Source organism: Solanum tuberosum, unplaced genomic scaffold (genome assembly GCF_000226075.1).
Source record: "Solanum tuberosum cultivar DM 1-3 516 R44 unplaced genomic scaffold, SolTub_3.0 scf00020, whole genome shotgun sequence".
Classification (NCBI taxonomy): Eukaryota; Viridiplantae; Streptophyta; class Magnoliopsida; order Solanales; family Solanaceae; genus Solanum; species Solanum tuberosum.
The window spans coordinates 1,198,657-1,213,253 of record NW_006238946.1 but is presented as its reverse complement, the minus strand read 5'-3'; the positions used below and the strand labels follow the sequence as shown (position 1 = coordinate 1,213,253).

The 14,597-nt window shown below is 34.7% G+C and overlaps 2 protein-coding genes across 3 annotated transcripts; both read left to right on the top strand.

The window, feature by feature from the left end:
- Positions 1 to 382: 382 nt before the first annotated feature.
- Positions 383 to 4,749, top strand: LOC102586875 (uncharacterized). Of its 2 annotated transcripts, none has more exons than XM_015304768.1 (3): positions 383 to 584; positions 1,473 to 2,347; positions 4,350 to 4,749. In XM_015304768.1, exons 2-3 carry the CDS (start codon positions 1,488 to 1,490, stop codon positions 4,522 to 4,524), a joined length of 1,035 nt encoding a protein of 344 aa, XP_015160254.1. In that variant the 5' UTR covers positions 383 to 584; positions 1,473 to 1,487; the 3' UTR covers positions 4,525 to 4,749. The 2 variants fall into 2 exon arrangements, with proteins under 2 accessions (XP_015160254.1, XP_006340727.1); XM_006340665.2 differs by having other exon boundaries at positions 1,454 to 2,347.
- A 1,233-nt stretch (positions 4,750 to 5,982) lies between these two features.
- On the top strand, positions 5,983 to 9,447 carry LOC102586541 (transcription initiation factor TFIID subunit 14b). The gene is made up of 6 exons (XM_006340664.2): positions 5,983 to 6,402; positions 6,820 to 6,908; positions 7,001 to 7,222; positions 7,313 to 7,497; positions 7,588 to 7,709; positions 8,949 to 9,447. The coding sequence occupies exons 1-6, from the start codon at positions 6,286 to 6,288 to the stop codon at positions 9,030 to 9,032; spliced, it is 819 nt and encodes a 272-aa protein (XP_006340726.1). The 5' UTR covers positions 5,983 to 6,285; the 3' UTR covers positions 9,033 to 9,447.
- The last annotated feature ends 5,150 nt before the right edge of the window (positions 9,448 to 14,597 follow it).

The following is a 14,597-nucleotide window of genomic DNA, read 5'->3' as shown; positions in this document are numbered from 1 at the left end:
AAAACTAAGGCCTAAAACTAATATAGATGTAATTCTATGAGCAACTATTTTTGCTCTGAATTGTAATTTCCAATGAAAAGGTACAGTTCTATGAGCAAGTTTTAAATTTTAAAGGGAAAAATGATAAATATATCTCCGAACTAGTCTCAAAAATATGACGAAGGATATTTGCATATCATTTATGATAGTTCGGAAATATATTTGTCTTCATTCCCAATTTTAAAAAATGGGTTGTCCAGGGAAGCAAACGAGTTCCTAAATAATCTTTTAAGACAACATCATTTGGTATATAAAAAAAAAGATAAAATTGAACATGACACACAACCATAAACATTTTTTATGTCATTTTATCCTCGATCCATTTGGTGGTTCATCATTTTATGGACTAAACAAAACACCTAAAGGTCCCACTATATAATTTTTTAAGGAAACTGGACAAGGAAAAGGTAGAGACAACAAAAAGCAAGAAACTGCCTTTACCAAATTGGTTCGTAATGGAAATTTTCATTGATAATTTTCCATGAGACTATACGTGTTGAAGCATTATCATCATCAACACTCAAAATTACCTTCAATTTTGCGAGGTGCCTCCTTTTATTTATCTTCACAAATTGTAATTTTTGGTTCTGCTTACTTTGTCTTCCTCCGAAATCCTGTTTCCCTTTTATAACTGTGCAAAGTTGTTTAGATTAACAAATTACCTTGATTTTGTATTTCTTTTCGTTCCAATTCTTTGAATGTTGATCGGAATTTGATGGGTGTTGATAAGAAGGGTTTAATCCTATGATTTTGGTATAATTTATGCGGGAAAATTGTCCCATTCTTGGTCTGAAATTCTAATTCTTTTACATGGGTGTTTTATTTTCTTTGTTTTTTTCTAGGAGGGGGAGGAACAGATAATGGGGTTTCTCTTTCTTGGATTTTTATGATCTTGATTCGTCAAAGAAGGCTTTTTGACAGTTGGGTTTTGGATTAATATGGATGTAATCAGTAGAGCGATGTCTAAACTTCCTGCCAGTTTGTTTTGTACTTTTATAGCCTTGCGAAAGCACAGTTCGCCACGAATTTGTATGACTTTATAATGTTCTTAATAAACTTTATCTGGAAATGCTGTCCTTGTGGTGTATTGTGAATGAATTAGACTAATTCCTGGGGCATTGCAAAGAACATGGTGGATTTATTATGCTTTATCCTGTGATGTCATGGGAATTCCTCAACAAGTTTTAAATGAGTGCAGCTTAACTTTTTTAATCTGAATATTCTGCTTGAATGAAAGTGAATAAAATCACCGTAGAAGAATTTGTATTCAATTGACCTTTTTTACCCGAAGGTCGAGAACTGCAGGGTGGTTATTAAAGTTAAAGTTTTGATATGATTCCCATGTGGTTCATTTGACCAACTGTCTTCTACTAGTTACTAAAACCCAATGTTCCTAAAACATTTAATTTTATAGGTTCCTGAACTCACATCAGTGACTTGATAAGGTGATGGCGGGGGAGGGACATATTGATCTCTCAGCTTTGAAATCCCAATTGACTCAAACAGACGTTACTTGGAAGCTAGAGATGGAGAAAAGCCAGTCCCAAGTGGATGCTTTGCAAGCAAAACTGTTGGAGGTAAAAGCTTCTATTCAGGGATCAGAAGAAGATACAAAGAAGGAGTTAGATGTTCTATGGCATAGAGTAAGAACTGCTACAACATTGATGACGTATTTGAAAGCTAAAGCCAGAGTCGTGGTTGTTCCAGATTTGGCCCATTCCTCATGCGGCATCAAAGAACTAGATGGAGTGGGTATTGTTGATAAAAATGACATACCATTATCCAGTTGGACTAGGGATGTTGATCTCCCATCTTTTGATGATGCTGATGATGAATTATGGATTAGACTTTCGAGTAAACATGGTCAACTTGATGAACAAGATGGATCTTATATGAGTGAATTACTCAGAAGTGTACAATTGGTTACAGATGTTATGGAAAGTCTTGTCAAGAGGATTATAATGGCGGAATCTGAAACTGCTATAGAGAAAGACAAGGTAACAGTAGGTGAAGAAGAGATTAAAAGGAAGACGCTCCTGATTGAAAACATGTCTATTAAGTTAGAGGAAATGGAAAGATTTGCTCTGGGTACAAATCTTATCCTGACTGAGATGCGGCAGAGAGTTGAAGATTTGGTTGAAGAAACTTCTAGACAGAGGCAGAGAGCTGCAGAAAATGAGCAGGAGCTTTGTCGTGTTAAGACAGACTTTGAGTCTCTGAAATCCTATGTCAGTAGTCTCATTAGTGTGAGAGAAACAATTCTATCATCAGAAAAGCAATTCCAGACAATTGAAAGGCTTTTTGAGCGGTAAGTATTCCCCTTTCGTCAAAGAAATTTCCATTAACCATAACATGCGGACCGAACTGTTTCTTTATTTCCTGGCTATACAATGTGTCTGTGATGCATGAAGTTAAATATTAATATATCCTTTTGCCTTACTTTCATAGCACTGCATTTTAATACTTGCCATACAACTTGTAACTGGAATACAAATGTCCAAGCACAACTTCTTCCTGTGTGTTCGAATAATACTTGCCTTGCAGCTTGTGTATAATAATTGCAATACAAATGCACAAGTCTGATGTGTATTATTTGGTGAAAAATGTTATGATAGCTCCACTATATTACTACCTTGTTTCTCTGGTCTGGGTGTTTTTTTGTGTATAAAATATTGCTTTTAGGAATTAGAAGTAGTATATATATGTATTTCACCTTAAGGCAGCTATTGATTTAAAGGGAGTGCAAGGATAGATAATTAGATACTCATAGTTGTTCAAGTGTTCTAAACTTTTCTTTCTCTTTGGGTGTGGTTAATTTAGACTATTAATACCATGCTGGACTCTTGACAAGCTTAGTGCTGTAACGTCCCTTTTTAGCTATTGGACTATTGTAGGATCTTGTTCTTGTAATGATCTAGGGCCGTCATATTTCTCTTTTTTATTATTTTCCAGGCTTGGGGTGGGATGGGGGATCATTTGAATCTTAACAGTGTTGATCATTGTTCACCGCTAAGGGCTGGGACCATTTGGAATTAACAATGCATTGTTTACATGATGTTACAGGGATAACTGAACCAAAAAGGAAAAAAAATCCAAATTGTTGCTTATGGAGTTATGTTTATTTTATTTTGATGTGTGCTTTGTTGCACTAACTCCCAGATGTAAGACAGATATACCATCTGAAAACTCTACAAGGGGTGAGAAATTAGGGAAAAGATTAAGAAGTGATTGGAAAAGTTTGATTATTCCCATAAGTTTGGTTGAGAATTTATACTAGTTACTAGGTTACAATATGGTACAATACTGATTCTAGGGAATAAACATCTCTTAATCTATGGTTGATGTCTCATTTTATGGTTTTCTCTCACCATATGAGCTAGCTTTTGAGGTTGAGCTAGGCCAAAGGTCCACTTTTTTTTAATAGAAATATTTGTGAGAAATTAGAACAATCAGTCGAAGGAGCAGAGGTTAGAGCCTTTACTCTATACAAAGTGCATCTGCTCCAATGGTGTACATTGGCCAAAGAACACAAAATTAAAAGAATTTCTCTATTTTTCATATACTTACAGGGTAAAATTTGAAGTCCTCAATTTTTATTTTTATTTTTGTATACGAGCCCTGGTTATTCTGTCATGGAGTGTAAAAGCATATCAGTCCAGAAACTAAAGAATCTCAAAGTATAAATAAAAACTCGATGATACCAGGATGAAATAATTGAGAATAAACTCGGAAGGTTTTACTGCTAGTTTGTAACACCTTAATCCAATATAAGGCAATAATGAGTGTCAAGTTCATCAATTTTAAAACCCAGCTCTCTCAAACTTTTATTAAAAGAAAAAGTTGTATTCTCTATCTGATGGCATAAAATTTGTTCTTTTCTTTTTGAGAATGAAGTTGAATAATCTTTTTCTAATTGATAATTAATTGAGATTAGAACTTGATGTTATATATTTGAAATGATAGCTTCAATTCCAATATCCTCCATTTCATTACTCTCTTGCTCAACCCAATTAGCATCTTAAAGTCGTTGGTAGTTGTATGACCAAGTAACATAGTAGTACAGAACAAAAAGAAAGTGCGAACTTTGATGAAGTTTCATCTGATTGGATTGAGAGAATGTCACTTGTCCTTGTAGATTTATTTGAGCTAATATAAGCTTTAAATTTTGTGCTCCTTACTTTCTGCTGTGCTCAGGCTAAAAATTTCTTATATCCCAATTTGCACAAAATGTTAAAGCTGTAATAATTTGATGAACTGATTTTTCATCATCTGGATAAATTGTGTGCTGAGTTTGTTTTATGTGAAACCAGGCTGGTCGCCAAGACAACACAACTGGAGAGTGAGAAGACGCAGAAAGAGGCCGAAGTACAAAAACTGATGGAAGAAAATGTGAGGTTGGCTGCTCTACTCGATAAGAAAGAGGCACAGCTTTTGGCCATGAATGAACAGTGCAAAGTTATGGCGCTAAGTGCTTCAAATATTTAGTTCAGTGTGTTTAGACCATTTGTTTCTTGTGGCATTGTCACCTGCTCCATAAAAGGTGAATGCAGCAACTGCATTCTGCAAAACCTTGTATCCAGTAAATGCAACTTTGAGTGGAATCTTTGTACCCCTTGTTGTCTTGTACTGTCACATTTATAAAATGCATATTTATTCTCAAATCTAATGGAAAAACTAGACTGCACCCTCTTCGGTGTCGTGCCTTGTATATCTTCTGTTCTTCACCTTTTCAATTTATTGAGGATGGCAGTCACACAATGGTATTGATATAATGATATTTGTTCTTTTTCGATAAATGACAAGTGGCATTGGTTTTTGTTTTACAAGTATGCATGGGTCTAAGAATAATGCCTTGCTCTCTAGTACCTAAATTCGTGATGTACCAAAGTTCAATTTATAGGTCGCAAATGGGCGGGTTGAGCTGAATTTGAACAGATCAAGATAGTTTGAGTTAATAAATGGGTGTGGGCTATTGATCCATTCAAAAGTTACTCGGGTTGAAATTGATTGAGACTTGGGTTATAATTCAATTTATCCAACTCATTAAGTTTTAATTGCTTTATTTTTTTAAATAATTTTGCAGTACCTTAAAAGTTACTATTATTTTTCATTATTACTCTAGTACTATATACCCTTAGAACATATCAAGTAAGCATATATTTTTTTTTTTCTCATAAACCAATTTGATTACACCACAATTCTTTTCTTGAACTATTTCAACATTCTTGTTCAGTGAGAGTTGCTTTGCAAGATGTCTAGCAGTCTTTGACTTGATCTTCGAATTGTAATCCTTAACTCGTTCTTGGCTAAAGATGCACCTCTGATTATTTGGATAAGCATGTATATTTTAGACATTATACTAAATAGGTGTTTGGTTATCTTAAACTCTCAAATCTCTTCTTTGATGATTACAATATATACTAACATAGAAAAGAATGAGTCAAACTATCAAATATCATATCGATAACACTTCAATATATTCACAAATATCGTATAATTAAATCTTTTACTCAACATTTGTCATTTTGGCCTTGTAGTAATTGCAAGAATATCATACGCATAGAACCTTCTAAAAAGTTGTATATAATGTACCAGTTTAAAAGCATTTTTTTTCTTTTTAAATAATAATAATTCCATCTTTTGCTAGAAAGGAGGATGAGTTGAATAGTAAAATGGCTAATCAAAATTAGCGAAACAATCTTAATTTCCTTATTAATAGGAGAAAGTTAATTATCAATCATATCAATAATTTGACTAATTACAAAACGTAGTAATAGTTTGGTGTATCATTTTGTATCACAATGAGTTGATAAAATGATACATATCAAGTCAATATAGCTCCAAACAATTAAATACAAAATAAAGCAGATAAAACTCAAACTCTTGCTATTTAAGGCAACTTTTTTAAACTCTCACTATTTTAAATTTCAAATAAATAAAGTACATATGTTTGCTAATATAATAACTTTCCTCAAAAGAAAACAGAGATATCCTTGATATTTGGCGGGTTAGTTTGGAGGGAGGCGAAAACCAGAATTGGAACATTCTTTTGTTTCATGCAAATACGCAGTACTTAATACCCAAAAACTCCATGCCTTCCTAATTCCCACCAAACGCATCAGATTTCCCCTCTTCCCTCTAAAATCCCCCTTTTCTCTTCAATTTCAAAACCCTAATTCCCAATTTCTTCAAATTACTAGTCAAAACAACCTCAATTTCCATAACTAGGTTCGTTTTGCATGTAAAATGCCTCTAAACTCGCCTTCCATGACGCCGAATGACAGCGACCTTGGTGGAAATGACGCTGATCCAAGGCTACAACTCACCAAAATTGCTAACCCTTCCGAAGATTTTGAAAAAAAGGCACGTTATTGTTATCTGATAATTTTATGACTAGTACTTCTCACTATTTTTCTATTTTTTGGTGTATCGTATGCTTTTAACTCCTATGTTTGTGCGGATATTGGTTCAAGTATGTTTCATGTTAGGATATTAATAAAAATGGAGGTTATTGGCCCTGTTTTTGATAATATAGTGGTAGTAGTTCTTCAGTTTTCATATTACCTGCACGATTCGATTTTACATGGATCCTAGAGTGTAATATTTCATCATGCTGCTTATATTTATGTATTTGATGAATTATTCTGTTTGATCAGTTTGCAGTGTTATTTATGTCTATTTCTGGAAATATTTGAGACTTGCGCATTGACCAGTTTTTTCCGTTACGTAACTTCTTTCATAGCTTGAGATATAATTTGACTAATTTCTGGTATTACACAGACTTCATGCAAGAGGCTGAAAGATGTTGAAATTTATGTCCCAATAGTCTTTGGAACAATTGCATTTTGGCTAGGCAAGAAAGCCACTGAGTAAGTGGGCGTGGGTATTCTTTTTAGTGCATTTATTTGCTCAGAGTATTATGCTTCTTGATACAATTATAATATATGGGGTTGTCAATCAGAACTCAGTCACATAGGTGGTCAGTATATGTTCGTGGGGCAACAAATGAGGATCTTAGCGGCGTTATCAAGAAAGTTGTTTTTCAACTGCATCCAAGCTTTAATAATCCTGTTAGAGTGGTAGAATCACCGCCCTTTGAGTTGTCAGAATGTGGTTGGGGCGAGTTTGAAATTGCAATATCCCTTCTCTTCCACGATGACGTTGGTGAAAAGAAGTTGGATTTGTAAGTTCTTTACTTTGTGAATTGGCTTCTTTTTCTCTTTAAACTTTGCCTGGCAGCGTGGATATACTTCCAGTGATCTTGTTTCCCCAGGTATCATCATTTGAAGTTATACGCAGAGAATGAGCCTGGCCCCCAGTCAACAAAGAAACCTATTGTTGTGGAAACTTACAATGAGATTGTATTCCCGGATCCTCCTGAGGATTTCTTTTCTCGTATTCAGAACCATCCTGCAGTAGTCGTGCCACGGCTTCCTGCAACATTTAAGTTGCCTCCTGGTAAATATCTTCTTTGCTGAGATCTTTTGGATTTGCTGCTGGAATAACTTGGTCCTTTCAGTTTGTAATTTTCTACTTTATGTTTCTTAGCACCAATTGAGGACCTGCATGCCTTGAAGAGAGGTGATACAAAAAACCATCCTCTTAGTCAGTGGTTCATCAATTTCTCTGAGGCTGATGAACTCTTAAAACTCACAGCAGCTCGTCAGAGGGTGAGCTTAACTTAACTCTCTCTCTCCCGCTCACACACACACATATGCAGACATGCTCAGTGCATCTAAACTTCTTTGTGTAAAAAACATTCATGCTCATAGATACTAGAAATCACGTGTGTCTGTACCTCCCTTGAGATAAAGCTGGATGCGTAATTTCTTATATATAAAGCTGAGTAGCGACCTATAGTTATTTAAGCTGATGGAATTATATTGGTGACAAAAGGGTGTTGCCTAGTGGCCAATAAAGTGGGTTAAGAACCATGAGATCTTAGGTTCAAATCCCAGCACAGGCAAACACACTAGGTGATTTCTTCCATTTGTCCAAGCCTTTGTGGACAGAGTTACCATGTGTTGGTGGGAGATAGCAGGTAACCATGGGATTAGTTGAAGTGCACACAAGTTGGCCCGGATTCCATGGTTATATAAAAACATTTCTGACATAAATTATGTTAATACAGCTTAAATGTTCATTTTCATCTCTATATTAAGTTTATATTTACCTTTTTCATTTTTGGATGAAATGTAGAGCAGAAGTGTATTCTCGAAACATGTTGGGTGAATGAGACTTATGTTTCAACATTTTTCCTTGAGCTTTAATTTCTCTATGCAATCATTAATTCTTTACTTGTATCTTTCAGTGCTAGGATTGAATTCTCGATTTTCATCTGACCTGGATAAACTGTCTTGTCTAGCCTGGAGAGTGCCTTTTTTCTCCTTTAGACCGTCAGTTATCTACTTCATTAGAGTTTTAAAGGGAACTTCAAGCATATGAATGCCTTCGGCTCTTAAGAGACCTAGTTCTTTTTTTTTTCTTAATCAGAGAAGTAGATGAATACATTCACTAGAAAAAAGAAGAGAGAAGCACATCGCTGGATAATAAAAATAACCCAATTTCACCATGGTAACGAACTATGGTTCAAAGCTTCATGCATCAGCTACATTGTGCAAGTGATTCAAATCCCTGATTGATGAACTCGTAACATTTCAAACAACACCTGTGTTAAGCACCTCAAAATGCAAATATGTATATCTAAAGGCTGCATTTTGAAGCAAATTAGATATTTTGTGAACAAGTTTACAGCTGGCCACACCAGCCTTCTTACCTTGATTATTTATTTGTCTATCTTCTCATTTAGTCTCCTCTAAGCCATGCGCTTTGAGCTTACAGACTCAATTTCCACATTTGTAGTATTAGTAGTTTACTATTAGCTAATTGATTGGAAATTGGTCTGACAGGTGCAAGCTCACATTGTTAAGCTGAGGAGGCAGTTGAGTGTGATGGATGAGCTACCCCAGACATTCAAACTGGATTCTGATTAGAGTATGTACATGATTAGTCGGTCACATTTACATGTTCTTTTTACATGTCGACTAGCTCAGTTAGTGGAAGTTCATTTTCTTTTCTCCATCCATATCTTGTTAAAATCTCGACCTGACCCTTTCACTACCCCCCGGCCCCTCCTTTCATTTCTATCTCCTCCATATGCTGTGAGGTACAGGCTGTACTATGTCCTGGATAACGTCTCAGGATATTTTTCTGTAACATCTAGGATAGTTGTGTTATTCTGGCTCCTCTGTAAAAAAGAATGTTACCAGGATTTATGGTTAAACTATTTGTCAAAAAAATTGGAAGAAAATTTCCTGACTGAAGTCTTACTGGTTTGCTTTCCGGATATGTTACATGAGACTTAAATTGGTACATTTGCTCCCTCAGTGGCAGGTTTTACGCACAGGTATGCTCATCACATTATTGCTTTTCATGTTTTAATAATTTCTACTTTTTTGGTTGGTGCTACTCTTCACATCAGTAGTTATGTGGCAGCTCTTCTCGATTTTAACATGGTCTTTCCATAGTTCATGTCTCATTAGCTATGCTCTTGTTGTTTCTGGTATCTGTGTGGGGTTACTGTGTGAACTCTAGCACATGTACTTGCAGTTAGGGGTGTTCACGGGTTGGTTTGAATCGGTTATTGGTCAAAACCAAAACCAAACCAACTTAATCGGTTTTAAAATTATCAAAACCAAATCAAACCAAGTATAATATACATTTATCGGTTTGGTGATTATCGATTTGGTTTGGTTTGGTTCGGTTATTTGGTTATTAACCATACACAAAAATAAAGAAACAATTCATTTAAAATGTGAAAAAAGTGACAACAATCCATTCAAACGAAAAATAGTTAGAATGACTTAAATTAATGAACTTTCGATCACTAAAGTTATTATCAGTAAAGCTTTAAAATTCACTAGGCCTAGAAGGAAGAGACAATAACATTTTCAGTTCCACAAAGAATGTCATAGACACTCATACATGAAATCAATAAGATAAATGTTTCATCTTAGGCATTTTTGCTTTCAATAAGTAAATTATAAAGAAATTTTAATGAAAATATGTATAAGATCTTTAAAATTGTTTATATTAAACAATATATTAAGTATGTATATTAATAAATATATGTATATAATTCATCGGTTCGGTTCGGTTATTTTTTTGGTTTTTTTCGAATAAAACCATAACCAAACCAAATACTATTGGTTTCCAAAAAATTTAAAACCAAACCAAACCAAACCCAAATAAAATTGGTATTATTTTATCGGTTTGATTTGGTTTTTTGGTTTGGATCGATTTTTATTCAACCCGTGAACACCCCTACTTGCAGTTAGTTGTTTCTTTTGGTTTTATATGCGATACCATGCACTTGGATAAGTCCTTTTGACTACTATTTTTCTATGACACGCTTCATTTAACGTTGCACCATCCTATTTGCAAAGAGAAGCCTAGATGTGATAAATTCTCTTCTTCTATTTTTCTTACTAATGGTGTTGAATAAAGCATGCATATATATATTTTCTGGTTGAAGTTGATTTTTGTTATGACAGCCATTTGACATTCTTTAGCATTAATGGTAGAACACATCTTTAGCTGTTGAGTGTTGCCTCTTTTTTATCTGGTAATGAATGGAAGCCTACTAGACCTTTTCCTCCCATATTGTACTCTGTCCTGGTATTTAACCAGTTAACCTTGACTCAAGTTGATCCTTAGAATCTTTTTGTTGCTGGTCTGGTAAGGTATTTGTCCTATATAGAAGAAGGTAAACTAATTAGCAATAGCAGTACCCTCTCTCAAGTACCTTTTCAGTTTTGGCGGCATGAATGCACTATTAAATATATGATTAGCTAGTGAAAATAAGCATCCCTACGAAATATTATACAAGACCCACTATATCATTGTTGTTCCACAAGGCTTCAAGCTTGAAGCAATAGTTAGAGCGCGACAGTCATTTTGGAACGTTATATTATTGACTAATTTGAGCATATCTACAAAAAAAATCATTATTATAGCAATAATTTGGTGGGCTAGTGTTTGGACCTGCTTGGTTCTTTTTTCCATAACCAAAGCTTGGAGAAAGGAAGAAATAAGAGCGTCTTATGGAGAATGTGGTCAAAATCTGTAATAGAGTCAAATTATAACAACCAAATTAATGCAAGAGAATGTGGTCAAAATCCATAATAGAGTCAAACTATAACAACCAAATTCATTATTCTCATGCATTAGGATCTTAGTGGCAGAGGTGATGTTTGGAGTAGTTGCTTTTGAACATGTTCCAGTTGAAGAATGTGGTCAAAATTCATAACAGAGTTTCAACTTTAGACGATAACAACCAAATTGATTACTATTTTCATGCATAAGGATTTTAGTGGCAGAGGTGTGATGCTTGGAATTGCCGTTTCTGAGCATGTTTCAACTCAAGAATGAGTGATTTGTTTCTAGGGATTTAGAACCCAATTCCTCCATAAATTCTCTAATCCAAATGGTGTAGAATTTTTCATATTTATACCTTTTCTTGTTGAAGGGGGCTTTGTGTGAATCACTTCACTCAGGAAATAACAAAGGAAGGGCTGCCACATGTTTAAGCCATAATATTTTCTTTCAATTAGTAATTTGACTGAGATTGGTTTTCAAGCTCAAGCCCCTTGTATAGGTTTGGTTTCTAGAGCGCATTCTCATATCAATTAAGATTTCCTTGAGGTTCAAATAGGGGTGGGGGTGGGGACATGGAAATTTCAATGAAAATTTTCAACTTCTTATTTTACTATGTTCAATTTATGTATTCCTCTATAATCGGCTGTCTAGTTGCAATTGTTCATTTGAGATCACTGCGCAATTTCTTTAAACTAGTAATTTGTGTGGCTCCCTTAAAATTCAGTAGAAATTAGGCAAAAGAATTCACATGTTCTGATGTTCGTTATTTCCAAATTGTACAACACAGGACAAATTAAGTTTATGATTACCGTAGAAATTGAGAACTTGGATGTATTAGCAGCCTCCGTTTTGTTTCAACTTGAAAGCAAGAGTAACATGGCTTCACATGCTAATTCAAGTATTTTGTTGTCACTTGTCCCTAGGGATGTACATAGAAAATGCTATTTGTTTCTTGTGTTATTATTAACTTTGATGGTCCTTTGCCTTCAGTCAGCTGAGTGTTATGTTGTCCATTCTTCATTCATAACAGAGCCCACCCCAATGATCAGCCATTCTTGACCAATATTCCCCTTTTTACATCGACATAAAGAGATGTTGGGTATATAAGCAAACACGTTTTAAACTCTAGTAATGAGTTTTAAAACCATGTCGGGTTCTAAAATAGTATCACTAGTAGATTGGGTTGTTACATATTCTCGACCCTGAATCTTCATTTGTTTTACTACCTATGTTTTTAGTTTTGTTTCTAACTAATTTCTTAACATAGGCATGGGATGTGATGATTTATTTCTCTTGAATGTTGGAAAACCAATACAGACAAATTTTAAAGGCAACTTTTGGGCCTCACCACATGTGAAGGACTGAAAGCATGAAAATTATCATAACCTGTCACCAGAATAGAAGACTTAATAATAGTTGTGCTCTTTTTTTAATTTTAGAATGCATGTCTGCTTTGTCATTTTTCTCATTTATATCTTTTGGGTAGACATTAGCAGTACGTCAGTTTCTGTATTTATTTGCTTATGATGTTGATACCAAGCTTCAAGCAGGGTCACATGGTAGGTTTTATGATGTTGAGACATTTCATTTTCTCCTTACCGCCAAACAACAAATGATGCTTTCAAAGGACTGAATGAACCAGTACAATGATGTGTCTTAGCGGTCAATCAAGTGGATAAAAACTATGAGATACTAGGTGGTTTCTTCTTATTTGACTGAGGTGAAATTCAATAGTTTTTATCCAAAACCCTATTTGTTTAGTAGAAAATTCACTTAATATGTATAAATAATTTATTGAAATCCAATAAACAAATATAGCTATAATTTAGAGCTCTTAACCCTTCGGGGTGGCCAGTGGTTTGGGCTTGGGACTTCCATGTTGGAGGTCTCAAGTTCGAAACCCCCTGCCAGAATCTTCGAGGCAAGCGAATGATAATCTTTGTGCTATAGTGCTTGACTCAGTCTCTGTGTCAGTCCTAAATCCTTCTCTTAGCTTAGTTAATGTCGTAGTATGAAAAAAAAGGAAAATCCTTCATCTTATTTGATCTTTTAGCGAAAGCAAGAGGTTTGCCTTTTGGGTCGAGTTCGTCGCACCGGGCTTGCCTAGTGTGGGTTACCTCTCCTATGTGGTTTGCGAGCTATTGCATAAGAGCGGGGGTTTTACCATGTGAGCACCCAAAGGGTAGTGGCTGCGGGTTTTCCTTGTCATAAAAAATAAAATAAAATAAAATTAGAGCTCTTAAACTTAAAATCATGAATCTAAAATCTCCTTATGCATTTGATTAAGCTTTGATAGTAGAGCTACTTGAACTTTGTGTTGGTAGGAGATAAAAGGTATAGAAGAAATAGTCAAGACTGGCCAAACATCACCATTATTAAAATAATAAACAAACAAAAGGCTGAATGGACGAGAAAACTGGCTTTTCTTTTGAATGTGAGAAGTCTATATTATAAGTCGATACATGACATTTCTTTAGAATAGGTTATTATGTCGAATGAGGAGAGGCTCAATGGGGTCATTTGGCATTTTAAAATTCCTAAATAATTCTCTCAATTCAGATATATGCAATTTTGTTTTTAGTTATTGCTCTATTATAATCCTTAGAAGTGTAATAGTACTTCAAACTATAGTGTGTTTGGATAAAGATTAAAAATGTTTTGAAGCACTTGCTTAAAATCTAAGTCATAATAATCTATGTTTGGCATATATGTTATAAGCTATAAGCCCATCCAAACACGCTTTAAGTCACTCTGCATCAATACACGACATGTAGCTAGAATAGACAAGTCTATATTTAAATTTAAGCACATCACCGCTATATGGTTCCTATTCTAAGAGGGACCAGAGTGATAAGGTTATAGTAAAATTCCTTAGGCATACGAAGATGTTTTTGTTGGGATATTGAGTGTGTTCACATAATGATATATCATTTGTCCATCAATTTTTTTCTTTCGTAATCTCTCCACTAGAAGAATATTGCAATCTACACACCTCCACAAGATACGCCTACTTATCAAATAGTTTGGAGAGTTATGTAAAGTTTCACAATATAGGATATAAGACATTATCCGTCTCTTCTTTGAAGATCTCGAGTTAAATGTTAAGATGTAAATAGAAAAGAGTGAAGGTTGCGTGTGAGGGGAGACATATTTATAATATGATTGAACAAATGAGTTTCTCGTTAATAACTTTAACTTTACAAGACAATGGATATTGATAATTCAATGATATGGTAAGTAAGAGAACACCAAGTTGGTTCACATCATCTCACAAGCTGGAAAAAGTTTAGGCTTAAATCAATATCAAAGTTAAAAGTTGTAGTACGTTAGTTTGAAAGGTCATTCTCATTCACTCTAAGTGCTTTTACCTTTTGTACATCCTTTAATTTGTGTCCCCAAAG

What these genes read in the sequence shown, in the direction of transcription:
- LOC102586541 (XM_006340664.2), top strand. Translation starts at nt 6,286, where the DNA reads ATGCCTCTAAACTCGCCTTCCATGACGCCGAATGACAGCGACCTTGGT. An exon ending in CTAGGCAAGAAAGCCACTGA is followed by an intron (nt 6,909 to 7,000) that starts GTAAGTGGGCGT and finishes GTTGTCAATCAG; the next exon opens with AACTCAGTCACATAGGTGGT. An exon ending in GGTGAAAAGAAGTTGGATTT is followed by an intron (nt 7,223 to 7,312) that starts GTAAGTTCTTTA and finishes TTGTTTCCCCAG; the next exon opens with GTATCATCATTTGAAGTTAT.
- LOC102586875 (XM_015304768.1), top strand. Translation starts at nt 1,488, where the DNA reads ATGGCGGGGGAGGGACATATTGATCTCTCAGCTTTGAAATCCCAATTG. An exon ending in ATTGAAAGGCTTTTTGAGCG is followed by an intron (nt 2,348 to 4,349) that starts GTAAGTATTCCC and finishes ATGTGAAACCAG; the next exon opens with GCTGGTCGCCAAGACAACAC.